We start from the raw sequence: 15,985 nt of genomic DNA, 5'->3' as shown, positions 1-15,985 counted from the left end.
TTATTTTTTATATATATACTGGTTTGAAAAGAATGATGAAAAGATATTCCCCTACAAAGGCTTAAAATTAGAAAACCATATTTGGTATTAACTTTTTTGCTAATATCAAACCTTCATGATGTTTTTCTGCTTGAAATGAAAACGTCTCCAAGCAACACTTCCGTCTTCCGATGTCTACCTCAAGTACTGTAGATTCAAAAACCCTTCTCAGAAGGAGATAGAGAAAGTCATTCTTGAAGATTGCCAACTATCCCTGACAAGACTGTATTTGTTCCTCTGAAAACAAATAATTCATTAGGACAGATGTCACCTGTTAGAAAATAATCGACAATTCTCTTTGTTTCATGTTGAAGATAGTATTCTTCTTTGAATATTCAGGGTCCTGAATTAATTGGTGAACGAAGGTGTCTCGAACAGATTTTGAGTTTTTGGTCGGTAATTTTATCAGATGTTCAGAATATTTCTGATAAAACTAAGCCACAGCCCTAGATATTTTCCACCAAATGTAGGTTAATGAAAAGTAATTACTCTTTTTGATTCTATTTCTCACCGTTTGGTTTCCCAGACACTTTTCATACTAGTCTTGATGAAATTGGCAAATTTCACAATTTGTGACATTTTTTTTTTTCACACTTTTTTTCCAACATTTTGAAGTTAAACTTGACCTTTCAAGCTAATGAACTACATTTTTTGTGCGATATTAATGGGAGTGTCATCAAACAATTTAACTTTGTCAATCGCAAGAAAGTGCCGTAAACAGAGATGATCATATCTCATCTGCAATAGTCGACGTTATTAACCAACAAGTCAAAACCGGTATTTTGTGTCAGTGGTTAGAGACATGGAAAGTGCATCGTCAGGTCAAAGTACTTTGGAGAGACAGACACGAAATTAATTCTAAAGCCACGACTGTTTGCTACAGCTAATTACCATGTCGGAGACCATAATTTTGCTCGGAGAACACGTAGCATTTATTTCACCATTAATACACTGTCTGGTGATAGTCCAGTGACTGCAGCTGATGACTTTAATGAAAATTGCTGAAGAAATATTCTGTTCTTAAAAATATTAAACTGGCAGTGGAAAATCAATGAAAACACGACAAAGTTGCATTTTAATGAATATTTTAAAAACAGAGAACATTGCCAGCTAAGCAAACATTTAATATGTAAATCAGAAATCAGCAAGAACATATGCCATGATGACATCACAGATCACCTGCTGTGATCCACTTCATGGAAGAATCAAGGGTTTACCCAGTCAAACATTCTTGGGTTACTGAGATGGAGGTTTTCAAAGAATAGTGTGGAATGATTTTCTCTTTTATGGTTATAAATGTTACTTTTGACTGCCAGAGGAATATTTCTTTAATAATACATTACAAATGGAGAGGAGACTGGGGGGGGGGGTGCATGGGGGTGGAAGGTGGAGGAGGAATTTTTTCACATTGGTGTCATTTCAGAACAGAAATTCTTTGTCTAATGTGTCAGGTTCTTTAAAAAAGTTCCAATGTGTATTTTCAATACCAATAGGGAATACATGTAGACACTGAAGGTGTGGATAATCATATTCTATACTTTATTGAGGGCCTTACTGTTCATGGGTTAAATGTTACACCATAAAGTTGTTTTTCTACTCTAAGATAAAGTTTGAGATGAAGAGTATCCAGTGAGCATGCTAAAAGCTTAACACTAAAACAGTTTTTAACGTTTGTCATTTGATCAACACTATAATATAACCGTTGGAATTGCAAGAGGGTTACAAAGATAAAACAAATTACAAGGTCTTGAAATGTTTTTCCAGAGGAAACAGGATTGTAGCCTTCTTACTCAAAACTTGCATAGGATATGAACCAACAAACCACCCATCCCCTTCTCACCCCCCTCCCCCTTACACAAAGTTGGATATTCACTTCTTCATGACATTTTAAGAACTGAGGTGCTGATAAGACAGTTGTGAATGGCAGTTATTTACATGATTACATTGGTTGATTTGGATTGATAAAAGAAATAGTCATGAATTATACATCTGTTGAAGAATTGTTTTTCTAGATTCAGGTTATGAAGATAGGAAGACAACCTATTCTGTACTCAGAGGCATATACTGTAGTAGGAATGGTAGTTATTCCGCTTCATGTCCCCATTCCCCACTTCATGCAGTACCCTCATATCCACTGACTTTCTCGGTGTGTATCTAGGACTTGAGATTATGGAGGCAAAGGTCACTGACAGTTGGTCATCGATAAGATGGTGGGCTGCAATGTTTTAAAGGTAGGAGAAGCGGGTAGGGTGGGGGAGGGAGGGAGGGAGAGGGAGGGAGGGAGAGGGAGGGAGGGTAGAGGAAGGGTGTGAAGGATATGTGGTGGTGATGACAGCAATATCGAAGGGGACCACTTTGCTTTGCCATCTGTTTTATAATTTAAAGCTCCTGTTGAACTTTGAGCTGGTTATTGGCTTGTTTTAACATAATTCATCTATAATTTTGACCAGTTTCATGTGATAACATTGTCTGTGGCATGTAATCTCAACTCCAGAAGGTAACTTTGTGGAGATAATATTTTATCAAAGGACTTTTTGCGGATGTAGCAATGAAGAGAGTTTGCATGCCTCTCTAAATAGTGTTATTAAATGGTGGCTATTATTTATTCAGGTTTAACTGTACATAGTCTTCGATTAATGACCTAGATTGGAGTAAAAGCATCTTGCATTTGGTGTCGAACAGACTTGACACAGATTATCATACATGCTTGCATGTAATTATAGCTTCCATTCTGACATTGCTCCATTGCAGACATGTCCTGTCCGTAGGAATGTGCTCTCCACTGTGAATCTGCAAACTAGTTACTTGAAGTTACTTGAAATGAAACTTGAGGCAACATAAACCCTCTCGGAAAGAAAAAAAATACCAGGTCAAGCAACCAACTAATAAAACACTGTTACCTGGCCTACTTTAAAGCCATTGAAGTAGCTATTACCTTAAAGCATCATGGGAAAATATGAAAATATGAAATAATTATCTTCTGTCATCTGTATTTCTCTCTTTCTTAGTCACCATCAGATTGGTTATTCTAAATGGTTCAATGTATTTATATTCTCTTCAGAAGAGTAAACTAGATTGTGTGCCCCTCTCCAGATGCTGTCTTCACCTCCCCCACCCTCATCCACACCCCCACCCACATACAAATAAATGAACCAAGTCATTATCATTGGGTATTTACTCCACACTTCTCCAAGAAATATTTGGTTAGCCCCCTAGATATTCTTTCCCAGTGACATTAATAAATGTTATAGCTTACATAACTGTCACATAACCGGTCTTAGGCTACCACTTTGAATAGATTACAAGAGTTTGATCAAATTGACACGGTGCAATATTTGTATCTCGTAAAAATCCAAAGAATTTGCAAATGTTAAATTTGATTCACGAATACAGCACTTGTTCGGGGAATAATTTATCCGGTGTCTAGTCACAAATTGTGAAAATGAGACTAGTGATACCTTGGAATTTTTGTTTTGCTTTTAATTTTTTTTTTATAATCATATAAGTAGTTAAAAATGAGTTAAAAAAGATCTTTGTAACTAATAACTAAGTTTGCCAATCCCAAGGACTGTATGCATTAGGAAATTAAACTTACAAAATAACACAAACATGTTTATATACTCATAGCTCTGTTGACAATGAAAATTCTTTTGTTCCTTTCTGATAAATGTAGACCAGGAATCTTATTTTCCAAAACAGAGCAATTCTTTTAATAAAAAAAGAAATCATCATTTTTCCATTTCTCATTGAAAATTTCTTAATTAGCAAAAACAAAATGGAAAGCTTTCAGATTATAACTGTGGTGTGTTGGAATGGATGAGTTTCCTCTGACAATGTAGTTCATTATGTCACTGAGTGTGTTGGTAACCATCAATGGGAGATATATGCCTTTTAGTAGTCACACTATATGATATATGATCACATCGTTGGGAGCGCCCGTTGCACAGCCAAGTTCCAGGGTTAGGGTAAAATTTGCTCTCAAAAACAAAGGAACAGTATTTATCTCAAAGTTTTAAAATTAAGATGAAAATGATTTTAGAAATGATAGAGAATCTTACAGCAGTAAAATGTCTCAACTTTCTTCTTTACCCTCTGGGTGGATATCTTCCTTAAAGAACGGCCGTCGTCACAGTGGGCATTTCCCGTCTGCATATCTCTTTAACGGTCTCAGGGCGTAACTTGCACACTGCCCTCTAGTTTTTGTAGGCACTTCGCCTAATTAGATTGTCGGCTATCACTTTACAGCGCTCAGCAATAGATGTCAAGGTGCTTGGGCTTCTTGTACCAATATTTGTTCTCATAACATACTTATCACATACATGCCTGAAATACCTTAACAGAGACCGGGGCATGTAGCTGGTGACAGCTCTAGCCAGAGGTGTTTGGATTGTTCTCATAACTACTCTTAGCTCATAACTACCACTTAAAAGGAATCTCTTTCATGTCTAAAAGCTGTGTTATTTTTTGCTTAGGTAGATATCAGGGTTATTTCCTTAGGGGGAACCAGCATTGTCATGAACCCTTTTTTTTTCTTTCTTTTATAAGCCTTTTGATGATTCGATTTTTTTACTCTATTTTTTTTTTCACATTTGGGAACAAAGGAATATGAAAATAGAATAAGTGTTAATTGCATCTGATAGCCACTGATTTCTCAGCTGGACGGAAAATAAGCATCTCGGGATAAAAGGCGCATGGGGAGTAGAGAAGACTAAAAAGCAGAATTGTTAGCTTTGACTATAAGGGTATAAAGCATTAGAATAATTTAAATTTCCTTTGTTCCTATTCCATTGTCATGTAAATCCATTGTTTCAAACTCACATGTGAGTCTTGATATTTCTTAAAAACTGTGCTTACATTTCTTTTCTCCTTTTTTTGCTATAACTTTCTTCTTTTTTTATCACTTATTTATATTTTTATGTCACTTTCTTGCTCTGAAATACTGTAACTTTGAGAAATTCAAAGGTGTCCAAATTTTATTTCAGTAAAATAATATTTGGAAATTCATATGGTTTGTAAGATTTTCAATTTCATTATCACACTCAATGTTATCAGGAAATAAAACTGATTAGTTTTCAGTAGATAATTAAAACATGTTAGATGTGATCTTCACACAGAAGAGTATGTGGGAAGTCGGCACTTTATGCGCATGTTGTTCCTAAACTATGTTTTAGTCCGTTAAGACATTCTTGCATGCTTGATCAATTGGATTAAGCCTGGAATGTAGTTACAGGAGCTTCTCCGCGGATTAGATGTTATTCTTCCAAAGTGATTCAATACTTTCTGGATTAGTGGCATGTTGGATATTAAACTCTCAGGATAGCATGTTATGAATCCTTCTTAGAGCCTCGGGTTAGCGCAATTCTCCTTGAGAGTGAAGTGGGAATTGGTTGGTAGTAATTTTCGTCCTAGACAAAATCAAATCAGAAATGTGGTCGAGATGGGTTTTTTTGTTTGGTTGCATAACATTGACATCTGCAGGGCTGTTTGATGACACCGGTGAGTGCAGATAATCAGGGTTGAAAACATTTAAAGTTGAGAAAATACTATAATTGTTGTTCTACAACTAAAACTCTAGCCAATGGTAATAATCATTGGAGAGAGTATGATGACTTGCCGTGAAGCTATCGTAGATGAGAGATATATAATGAAGCATTCCAGGATACCATTTGTTATCTCTTTGTAACATCCAGACAAGCAGTCACACTCAATCAGACACAAGTTTTGTTTTGTTTTAAAAGCAAACATAAACAGCAAAATGTATATCATTATCTGCAAGCTTGTTGCTACATGTTAATTCAGTATATCATAGAAGTGAGTATTATTATAGATTAGGAAGTCCCAGATTGGCCCCTATTATACTCAAGTGGTCCATCGGTTCCACCTAAAGCCTGTGAGGTACATACAATTTTGTGTCCCACATATATAATGTAGCATTTTTGTGATTTTGCTCAGGTTGCCCACTTTTGGGGGTCCCATGTAATCCTTCTCCCCCTGGGTGCCCAAGTTAATCGTACGGCCACTACTGCTATCGATGTACGCCTCGAAGGAGGAGGAACTACCACGTATCTTGTGGTGGCCAGAAGCAATCAGCAAATAGTAACAGGTTTTACCCAGTTGAAGGATCATGAATGTCAATGTTCTGGTAAAAAAGATACTTTTTCCCATTTCCATGGAAGAATATGCAGTCAGCATTCCGAAAATTGCAAGGTCTTTTCCCACCATTGTAAAAACGGCTAAATTTTTACTGTCACCAGTTTTTCTGTCTTTGTTTTATCTGACCCCAACGTAGCAAACAGACAAATTGAGAACAGCTTGCTGGTGATCTTATACAAATGTTCTTTATCTAGTAAAAAGTGTCACTACCTACTTGATCAAATTAAGTTGTTTTCTTAATTTTTATACCTCATATACTCAGAGTATAGAGAACTTTGAAAGCAGAGAACCAGTCCTACCTTTTCATATCAACTCTTGTGTCCAGAGGCTTTTAAAGGTCATGACCCCTGTTGTGTAAAGTTATATCTGTAATATCACCTTCTATCTAAAGGTTTTTTGAACTTGGAAGAATTTGTAACCTGAGATAAGAATATTTGTACTGAGTAAAAGTGGAGAGTTCTTTTGATCGATTCATTATGTAGCTAGAGGCATGAAGGCCTGATGTCATGCAGAGTTTTTGGGGAATACTTTAAGGAAGTAGGAGGGTATCAGAAATTATCAATTACAAATAGGACCCACAGGTATTTCATTGGGGGGTCATCAAATCAGAATCAACATCTGCTTTGGTTATCTTCAAAGGAACAAACTATCGTTTCATCTTCTCTTCGAAGAAAAAACCCTGAACTCTCCAATGTCAATTTTGATTTGACAGTAAAAAGTCCTTTCAATTTCCATTGATAGGTTGGACTTATTGGTGATTCACTCACAAAAAGGTTTAGGAGTTTGAGTTTGAGATATTGTTTTAATACCTGTTATTGAATTTTTGAAGGTATCCATGACAACAACCTCTTTGCAGTGGATCTGATTATATAAATGATTACCATTAGATTGCTACCATTTTACTGCCATCGACAGATCAGCATTGTCAATTAGTTAAATATACGTTACGGTAATAATGCATTAAAGAGATTGCATGACGGTACCTTAAATCAGCATAAAAATGAGTAATTAATATTTAAATTATTCAGAAGAAGCATTTTATCAATATTTATCATATCTTACAAAACATACATCTCTACCGAAACCAATGGCATAGGAAGTCAACTTTTAATGAACTCTGCTTTCAGTCTTTTCAAAAAGAAGAAGCCCATTAGTAACCATCCAGTTGTGACAGTTTGTTCTATACTGTAGTGTCATGTCCCGCATCAGAGCACTTTTATATATTGTCAGTACGAGCAATATGAATATCATGTTTCTTTGAGATCAAGGTTAGGAACTGTTTGTGCTGTCAATACCATGGCTTTGAGAGCATGATATTGGAATACAGTATAAAGAGGTATTAGCAGTCTTCAGAAGCATGCAGACTATACATAGCCTTGTTAGACTATGTTCAATCTATCTGACAAGTAAACAGTCCTAAGATTGCTTAAGCCATGTGATATTCATGAGTTTTGTATAAACCCTCTAACTCAGGGTTTCCCTAACTTTAACCCCCCACGAACCCCCTGTGGATGTCAGAGTTGTCCACGAACCCCCAACTTTTTGAGACATGATCATAGTCATTATTATACTATAATACGCAGAACAATGCTTCGTAAAAGATCAAGTTCATAGTGTAATATTGTAATGAAAAATGTTTCATAATTCAGTTATTTATCACATGCACTGTACAGTACTACTATGGCATCATATGCGTATGGAACGCGAAAAGAGTTTGTCGATAGGTACGACTTTTGTACATTACTAAATTATATGATATATCAGATTTTAGTTCAACAAAAAGAACTCTAGTTTTGACTTTCAGAAACATCTCACGAAACCCCTGGGATGGACCCACGCACCCCCTGGGGGTTCATGCACCCCAGTTAGGGAACCCCTGCTCTAACTGTCAATTTTTTATATATTTTATTATAACCCAGGCTGTCTTTCCTATCACTGATATGGAAATACATTTCCATTGAACAAAGTTCAATAGAAAGTAGTTAATAGTCATTTGCATGGCACATTTGTCATTCTCATCTCCATCCTGTATCCAGTCTACCCTCAAAAATCAAACAACAGTAATTTGTGAGTTTATTGGAGAGCTACTTTAACTTTTCTTGCTCTGACGGAAATTTAATCAGCAAAACTGTAGCGAAAGCTAGATAGAAAGAGGAGAGGGACAGAAAGGGATGGGGTAGGGGAGGTGCGTGAATGAGTGAAAAAGAAAAGATAATGTAAAATGAAAATGTGTTTGTTTTGCAGCACTGTTATATCAGCAATGTCTTTTAGTCCACATGCACGGTTAGTTGGAATAATGGGAGTGGCGATTGACCTTTTGATTTTCCTCATCAGTATTGTATGAAGGGGAACAAGATGGGTTGCCGGGGGGGGGAGGGGGGGAATCAAGTTCCCCTCAAATACAAGTGTGAGAAAATGGATCATTGATTTTGACTGGAAGTAGGTCTGCTCTAATCTACAATATGAAAGTTTGTACAAGCAGGAATTTTCGAAAAACAGTTCACAGGTTATTAAGTTCAATTCTTTATTGTTAAAAGTGTTTTATAAAGTTGGTGTTTTAGTTGAATTAACACTGTTTTCTTAACCTAAATATTTATGTTAAGAAGATTCTGTTTGTGGAATATTTAAATGATGTTTCTTCTTCTGAGGAGGTTGGTTTGATTGGGATACGGTGCTTGAACCGTCTACTTTCAAGGGATATAGCAAAAGGTGAAATTTGCAAACAGAACAATGGTTGCTTGATGGATCGATAGAAATTCAATATACTCAGCTACATAGTAAGCTTCTACAGAAAAAAATAAAATAAAAAAAACTTTTTTTGGTATGTTTCACCAGAAAAAAGACAAATGATTCGGTTTAAAAATATAACGCCGATTGCAGAACATGACATGTCATATGTCTACTGATTGCGCTCCTCCCTTGTTTTGCCCTCCGAATTAAAATTGAACTTTTTATAAATTACTTTAATCTTCATCAGATCCAGCGGATGGTGATCAGTGGAGGAAACTTTAGACCGGATCAACTGAAACCTAAGGAGGTAGTCTCTCTCCTTCTAGATGATGCAGAAATTGAGAAAAAATGTAAGTTTTTCACCTCTAGTGTAGACAAGTCTTTGCAATCTTGCTACACAAACATCAGACCTGAACTTCTTCATATGACAAGTTCCAAACCTGATGCCCACATTTCTTTTGGTCAGAACATCTTCAGTGCAAGAGATTGCTTAGTTCTCCATTGCTGTTTCACTTAATCCTTTTCTTTGTCCTTGTTTCTTTTCCTTGTCTCTCTTACCCTTTTCAAGTTTCTTCCAGAGTAGTGATATTTTATTCGAAACACCGTCAAACCTAAATACTAAATACAGCCCTCCCCATCCCCCACCCCCTCCCCCTCCCCTAGCTGAATTTATTCTCTTCCCATTCTTATCTCCTTTTGTGTTCTTATTTGTTACTGTTTCATTCTGTTGAAAGTTACTTTCTGTATGTTTGCCTACCCTTTAAATTATTTCTGTCTTTTGTCCGTTATCGGTTTTGTCCCAAAATATCTTCAACCGTTAAGGTACTGCACCCTGGAGCAGGAATCCATCCCCTACAGGCTACACGTCTTGACAATGTTCCATCCACAGTTGTTTTAGTACGTGGCATTGGTACTGAATGTCCAAGACCGCCGGATGGTCAGAAGAAGTGACCAAATCCCTGATCTGTTTGTTTGATTGGCTAATAGAATTTCAGTCTTGTCTTCATCCTCGATGATTGAATCGTAGCTTTTTATCACCGACACACACATACAAATTGTTCTCTCCCGTCTCCACGGGTATGACGTCGGATACGTAATGCCATTACTGATTTCATTTCATTAAACAGGGGGGATGAGGTTCTCCCCCGATAAGAAATGATTTTCATACGATAGTTCAAGGAAAACGAGAGGAAGTTAAGATGTTTGAGTCAAAATTGAATTAGAAATTTGTGAACTCGGGGAGACGTAGTCTGCTCGGTGTATCAGTGGGGGTTTGATTGACACGTGGCATCTTTTTACAATTCATCGGTAAAGTGTCTGAGATACGAAAATTGCGAGCAATGTTAGTCCGATTCAATTTGAGCATCGGGATGCTGAGTTTTACACTGTGTTTACAGTCAGCTGGTAATCAATTTGATCAAGCCTGACATCAAATAGGTGAGAAAGCTATCGCCAGGGAGGCGTGATGATAAAATAAAATGGCTGTCAGCTAGGAGGAGAAGGTATCACGAAGGTTTTCTAACATACCTCCGTGAGCCGATATGTGCGAGCATGGCTTGTATACCACTTGAAAGGAGAGAGAGAGTGAAGCAAAAAAACAGTCTGTGCTTAAAAATTCTAGAAAAAAATTAGAAAAAGATTTAGTTTGATATAATCATGCCAAAAGAATGTCATTTTAATATTGGTCACTCATCAGTAGCATCTGATTTTTAATAACTTAAATTTGTTGTTCGTTTTCTTTTTCTTTTTTTGCAATCATAGGCTTGATGAGAGTGAAATGTTAATCATTCCCTATGGGAGATATGAAATATAGTACACTTAGTAATCTAATTGCCACTGTTTGTATCCTTAAATTGGGTCAGTGTGAGTTAGTGCACCATAGTTTGTTGGAGTGAAATTTTCACGAGCTCGGCTACAAAAATCTATATTATTATTACGTCAAATTGAAGAATCAACACTTTCATGATGTGAATGATAAAGCAGCTGGTTGCATTTGAAATGTTATGTCTTTTGTCATGTAAAATTGAACCTGTCCAGAAAAACTATATATTCGTTTGTTTGTTGCATTAATGACGCACAGATGTTGAATATGTCACAAAAGTCTCTCACCATTTAATGGCAATATTCTGGTGGCTGCAGTTGATTGCTAAATACAAAAAAAGGCTGGACATTTACTGCAACTTAAACCACAAGCTCATAGTATTGAGTATGTTGAAGATAGGCATTTTTCAAATTTTGGTGGAATTTTGTGAATGTATCTGGGCAACAACAGAGTCAACTAGAACTGCATTTGCCTGCAAATACACAGTATTGTAGTGCACGTGGAGTGCTTGCAGTATTAGGAAGAACTTTTCGGTTGTTCGGGCTGTTATTTTTTGGCGGACAACACACTAGGGAGTATAGTCATATTGTAGGTACCTACAAAGTGAGGGCGCTTGTGGGCGCCGTGACAGGCTCAGAATAAGTTCGCTATGCAGCTGGCCTCTGAAACTGCAAATGTACAGAGACTATATGAAACTTTAAGTTTCAACATCTAGTCATGTAGGTATCATTCACTTGGCAAGTAATGCCAATATTGCCCACTACAATAATGATGTCCTCACAGCAAATTCAACTGATATATATTTTTATTTTATTTTATAATTATTATAACTCACTTATTTGCAGAGTGATATAATATTGATACCAAACAAATGAATAAATTCTTAATACATAGAACCATGACAGCTGAGCAAACATTCCAGACTTGAAGAATAAATCAACAATCAAAAAGTAATACCCCCCAAAAAAGTAAAGCTATTGAAGAAGATTTGCCATTATGACATTACAGACCATACACTGAGATCCATTCAGGGGAAGAATCGAGGGTTTAGCCAGCCAAAATAAGTTCAATTCAATCAACCATATCTTGAGTTAGATATATTGGAGTGGAGGGTTCAAACTTAAAGCTAGTGTGGAATTTTTTTCCTTCCACATTCCTTCCACAAGTGTCACATTGTCAGCCACCCACTGAATATTCCTTGAAAATACTTTACATTTGATATAAAGTATACCTACACACTTTCATTGCATGTGTAGGTGATATAAGGGTCAAGTGGTGACTGTTGTTACTATTGGTGATGTTAATTGACAAACAATTGGAAATAGGTTTGTAAATGGAACTTTCCACTGGTTTATACTTGATGATAGGAAGGGAAAAGTGGTTGAGAACTGTCATTTTAGTGTCAATGCGACCAATTGTGACTATATATTAGACTATATGCAAATATATATATATATCTATATACATGTATACACATATATATATATTGTGGGGAAAAAATTTGCTAGATATTCTAAACTGACCACGATGTTGTCAGAAACTTTAAAACACACCTTAAACTGTATATTTCATAGTATGGAGTCAAAAATATTTGCTTTAGCAAGTACCCATGATGGGTTGCATTTACTGAACTGTCCACTTTTATGGACTTTATATAATTCTTTGACTCCTCCCTTTACAGTTCGCCAGAAACAAATAGAGAGGAGGGGCCAGGATAGAGGCAAGGACAGGAAAAGAAAAAAGGAGAGACTTGCTGAAATGGTAAGGTTTTGAGAACTCTATGACACGTACACATTCACTGTGCTTTTGTTTTCAAATTCCTTCGCCGTGCTTTGCACTAAATACCAGGTCGTAGGTCACATCAAGTTTCAGTGCAAATCATATGAATATGTATAGTTCCCATCAGCACAAATATGGATATGGATTGGTCTAAATACAAACATGAATCATGGCTTACTGGTTCCTAACATTTGTCCGACTCTAGGTATCGGCTCTTTTGACAGAAATGACTTGAATCCCTTCTTAAGTTGAAATATATTCAGTAAGTTTTATTCTATGTTGATGGTTTATATGCAGATGACCTGGTATCACATTTCTTTGGAACCGAAACTGGAAATCAAATGATTGCCTCTTCCACCATACTGTAAGCCCATTGAAAAAATAAATTACAAGGCCATATTTCTAACTGAGGTATAAGAGTGACACAGGAACCTTCCTAAATATGCCTGATCAATCCCACAACTTGTTATTACACTTTATTTTTCTGTCCCTTTCGCAAACATTGACTAAACTTTGTACGTATCAGCTCGGGTTTAATTTGGCGTAGCTTTGAAATCAGAACCTTGGACAAGTGTTTGACAGTTTTAGGGCGGTATCTATCAGATTAAAAACCATCCAATCAACATTTGACCATGACAAGTGTTAAAGGTCATCCATCAAAATTGCCCTCAGATTTCATCGTTCTAAAAAAAGACTGCTAAAAAGTTTTCATAATTTTACTTTCCAGGTGGCCGGGGGGATGAGACACTTCAGGATATTCCTAGACAATTGCATACGAGTGTTAAAATTAGACAATTATTAAATTACTAAATTAGTATTGTAAATATTTGGACATTAAATGACATTAAAATGTTTATAGTAGTTTCATTTATATGTGACCATATTTTTGACTTTCTAGCATATTGATGACCTTTCAAATCATCTAATATATAAGTATGACTTAACTTGACAAATGTAAATGCTTGATATATCTAAGATTTGCTTCAGTTTTATTTTTTGTGTTTTTGTCCCTTCTGTTACTGTTACTTGTCATTTAGCTTCTGAAGAAGATCCTGCTAGGATCGAAACGTCATGCCAACTTACTTTTACACATTATATTACACAGGCTCTCTAGTGGATAAGCAGTTTGCTAACAGTTTTATTTTATTTTTATTTTGTGGTCAGCTTAAGATGTTGTGTACTTTATGAGTATCAGTAGACCTCCCATCTCCTCCTCTGTGATGTTTTTTTTTTTTCTCTACTGATAGCAGTTGATATAGTCCTCTCATTCCTGAGGGTTATTAGTTCTCCTGCTGTGACATCATGTCCAAAGATATGACTCATGAAACCCCTTTGGCAAAAGCATTGAAAGAAAACCTCAAGCTGGATATTCAACAGAAAAAGTTTTCTTTTTAAAGTTTCCTCTTTCACAATTTCCCCTCAGTAAACTATTTGCACAGAAACACAAACTTTCTTTTTCAATGTTTGCTTTTAAAAGGAAGAATGCATTTCCATGATTCCAAAGAAGGATGTGGTTTTTTGCAGATTTTTTTATCCCATTTATATTATTTCAAATCAGAAAATGACAAAATTGAAAGCAGTTGTGGAGTGGGTTCACTTAAGGGCAAAAAGGGGGAGTTTGTGACTAGTTCATGTGACACTCATCAATTACTAATAAACTGAGATTTTGTAAGATCTGACCAGATTTCAGACACGTGTTTATGATATTACACAGCCATAAACAGTATTCTGTTTGTGGCTATATTAAGCAGAAATGCTCCATTGCCCAAATAGATAGGCCTGGGTGTTTCAAAGCACGCACCAAAAAAAATGAACCTGGTGTACGTTCTAAAGTACTATGAAACACGGAAATCCTTGTGTACTAAACCTACACATCTCTCCTGCAGTGTACATGTTGATCATTCTCTGTTTATTTGCTACAATTTTCGGACAACCAAATTTGCCATCCAGACGACCAAAGAGTAAGGCCTGGTCGTCAGGGAAGACAACCAGAAAAATCATTTAAATATTTGCCCTGTTGTAGAATGATAAATTTGCAGGACAGAGGAGATCATGCTTCTAAACGCTACTCAGCATTTTATTGAAATTTCTTTTACGGGGGGTGGGGGTCTTAAAAGTTTTCAAGGGGAGGGGTTTAAGAGGAGGAGGATTAATCCCCCTGATTTTTTTGTGGGGGAGAAGGGTCCCAAGCCCTCCCAGACAAAAAAGGAGGTTGCACCCCTGACCTTGAAATTTGCACCAAAATATACTTGCAACCATTGTTGGTGAATCTTTTATGTTTTCTTCTGATAGCTTGTCATGTCATCTTTTCCACAGCATAAGGATGCCAAGGCAAGTAAAGAGGATTGTACAGAACCAGGAGGAGGAGCAGATGTGGAGGATACAGCAGCTAGTGTGGACTCAGCTGTTCCTAGTCCTATGAGTGGGGTAAGTGACTCCTCTTTACTGTCCATTTATCATAACTGTGTAACCATTTCTTACAGCTGGCTGTGCTGGTCTGCCTACTTCAATCGCATTTTGTAAAAGTCCCAAATGTTTAGATTAAGTCAGTAATTTCTTTTCCAAATTGTTGAGTTGCTTGCATATTCTTCTACAAAAATGCAGCAAAAATGTTCAGTGAATCAATCGCCCGCTGAAGTCCGAAAAACCTCGAAAAAAGTGGAATTAAATGATGAATTACTTCTTCTCGTGTACTTAAAATTTCTATAAAATGCAGTTTCAAATCACTCATCTAACAATTTGAAGTCGAGTGATAATGGCTTGTTTTTATTCAAGCAATTTTAACATTTCTGTTGCAAACATCAACAGTGAGTTTGCAAATAATTTAAATGATAAGATTTCATGAGATCCATTCAACAGCTTTCAGAAAATTGTAAAAAGAAAAGCAAAAGTGTTGAAGGTTAAAGAGTTATAATTCTGCAACTCCCTGACAGGTAGATTGCTTAAGAAATTAACAGATTTTCAATCAACTTGTGGCAAATAAGTCATTTGGGTTGAAAATTGGTCATATTTGCGGCGAGATCCCAACATTTAGACTTTATTAACGTAATTTTCCTTTCAGCCCACCTTGTTTTATAATTCCATTGTTTTATCCTTGTGGGCTTGTACAGTGTATTGTAAATGTGTTTTATTATCTACGAAAGGAGTGGAACCACAGAAATGTTATGAATAGATATTGCTCGGAGCTTAGAATCCTATAACAAACATCTGAAACCACATTTTGTTAATGCGGCCATTAGCTGCCAGTATAAACTCTGTGATAAGAATTTATGGTGTCATGGAAAACTGCCAATTATTTCAGAACATACCAGAGGTTTGAGAAGCCTCTGCTGTCTAAATGTTTTTAGGTTCTTTGTCTCTGACTGAGTGAGATGCTGGTACTGTCACGCCTTGCATTTATCACTACACATCATCAAACAGTCATCAAATTAATTCATTCATCCACATTTTATGGAGATAAAC

The 15,985-nt window shown here is 36.3% G+C and overlaps 1 protein-coding gene across 2 annotated transcripts in view; it reads left to right on the top strand.

Annotated features, from left to right (window-relative positions):
* Window positions 1-15,985, top strand: part of LOC139971354 (chromatin-remodeling ATPase INO80-like) — a 112,034-nt gene that overhangs the window by 33,437 nt on the left and 62,612 nt on the right. For both annotated transcript variants that reach the window (XM_071977716.1, XM_071977715.1), the window contains exons 27-29: window positions 9,170-9,272; window positions 12,426-12,505; window positions 14,840-14,950. In XM_071977716.1, the coding sequence (XP_071833817.1) occupies window positions 9,170-9,272; window positions 12,426-12,505; window positions 14,840-14,950 (294 nt within the window). The remainder of the gene's footprint in view (window positions 1-9,169; window positions 9,273-12,425; window positions 12,506-14,839; window positions 14,951-15,985) is intronic.

This window comes from Apostichopus japonicus, chromosome 8 (assembly GCF_037975245.1).
Source record: "Apostichopus japonicus isolate 1M-3 chromosome 8, ASM3797524v1, whole genome shotgun sequence".
Lineage (NCBI taxonomy): Eukaryota > Metazoa > Echinodermata > Holothuroidea > Aspidochirotida > Stichopodidae > Apostichopus > Apostichopus japonicus.
The sequence above is the reverse complement of the archived record's forward strand: the minus strand, read 5'-3'. Positions and strand labels throughout refer to the sequence as shown.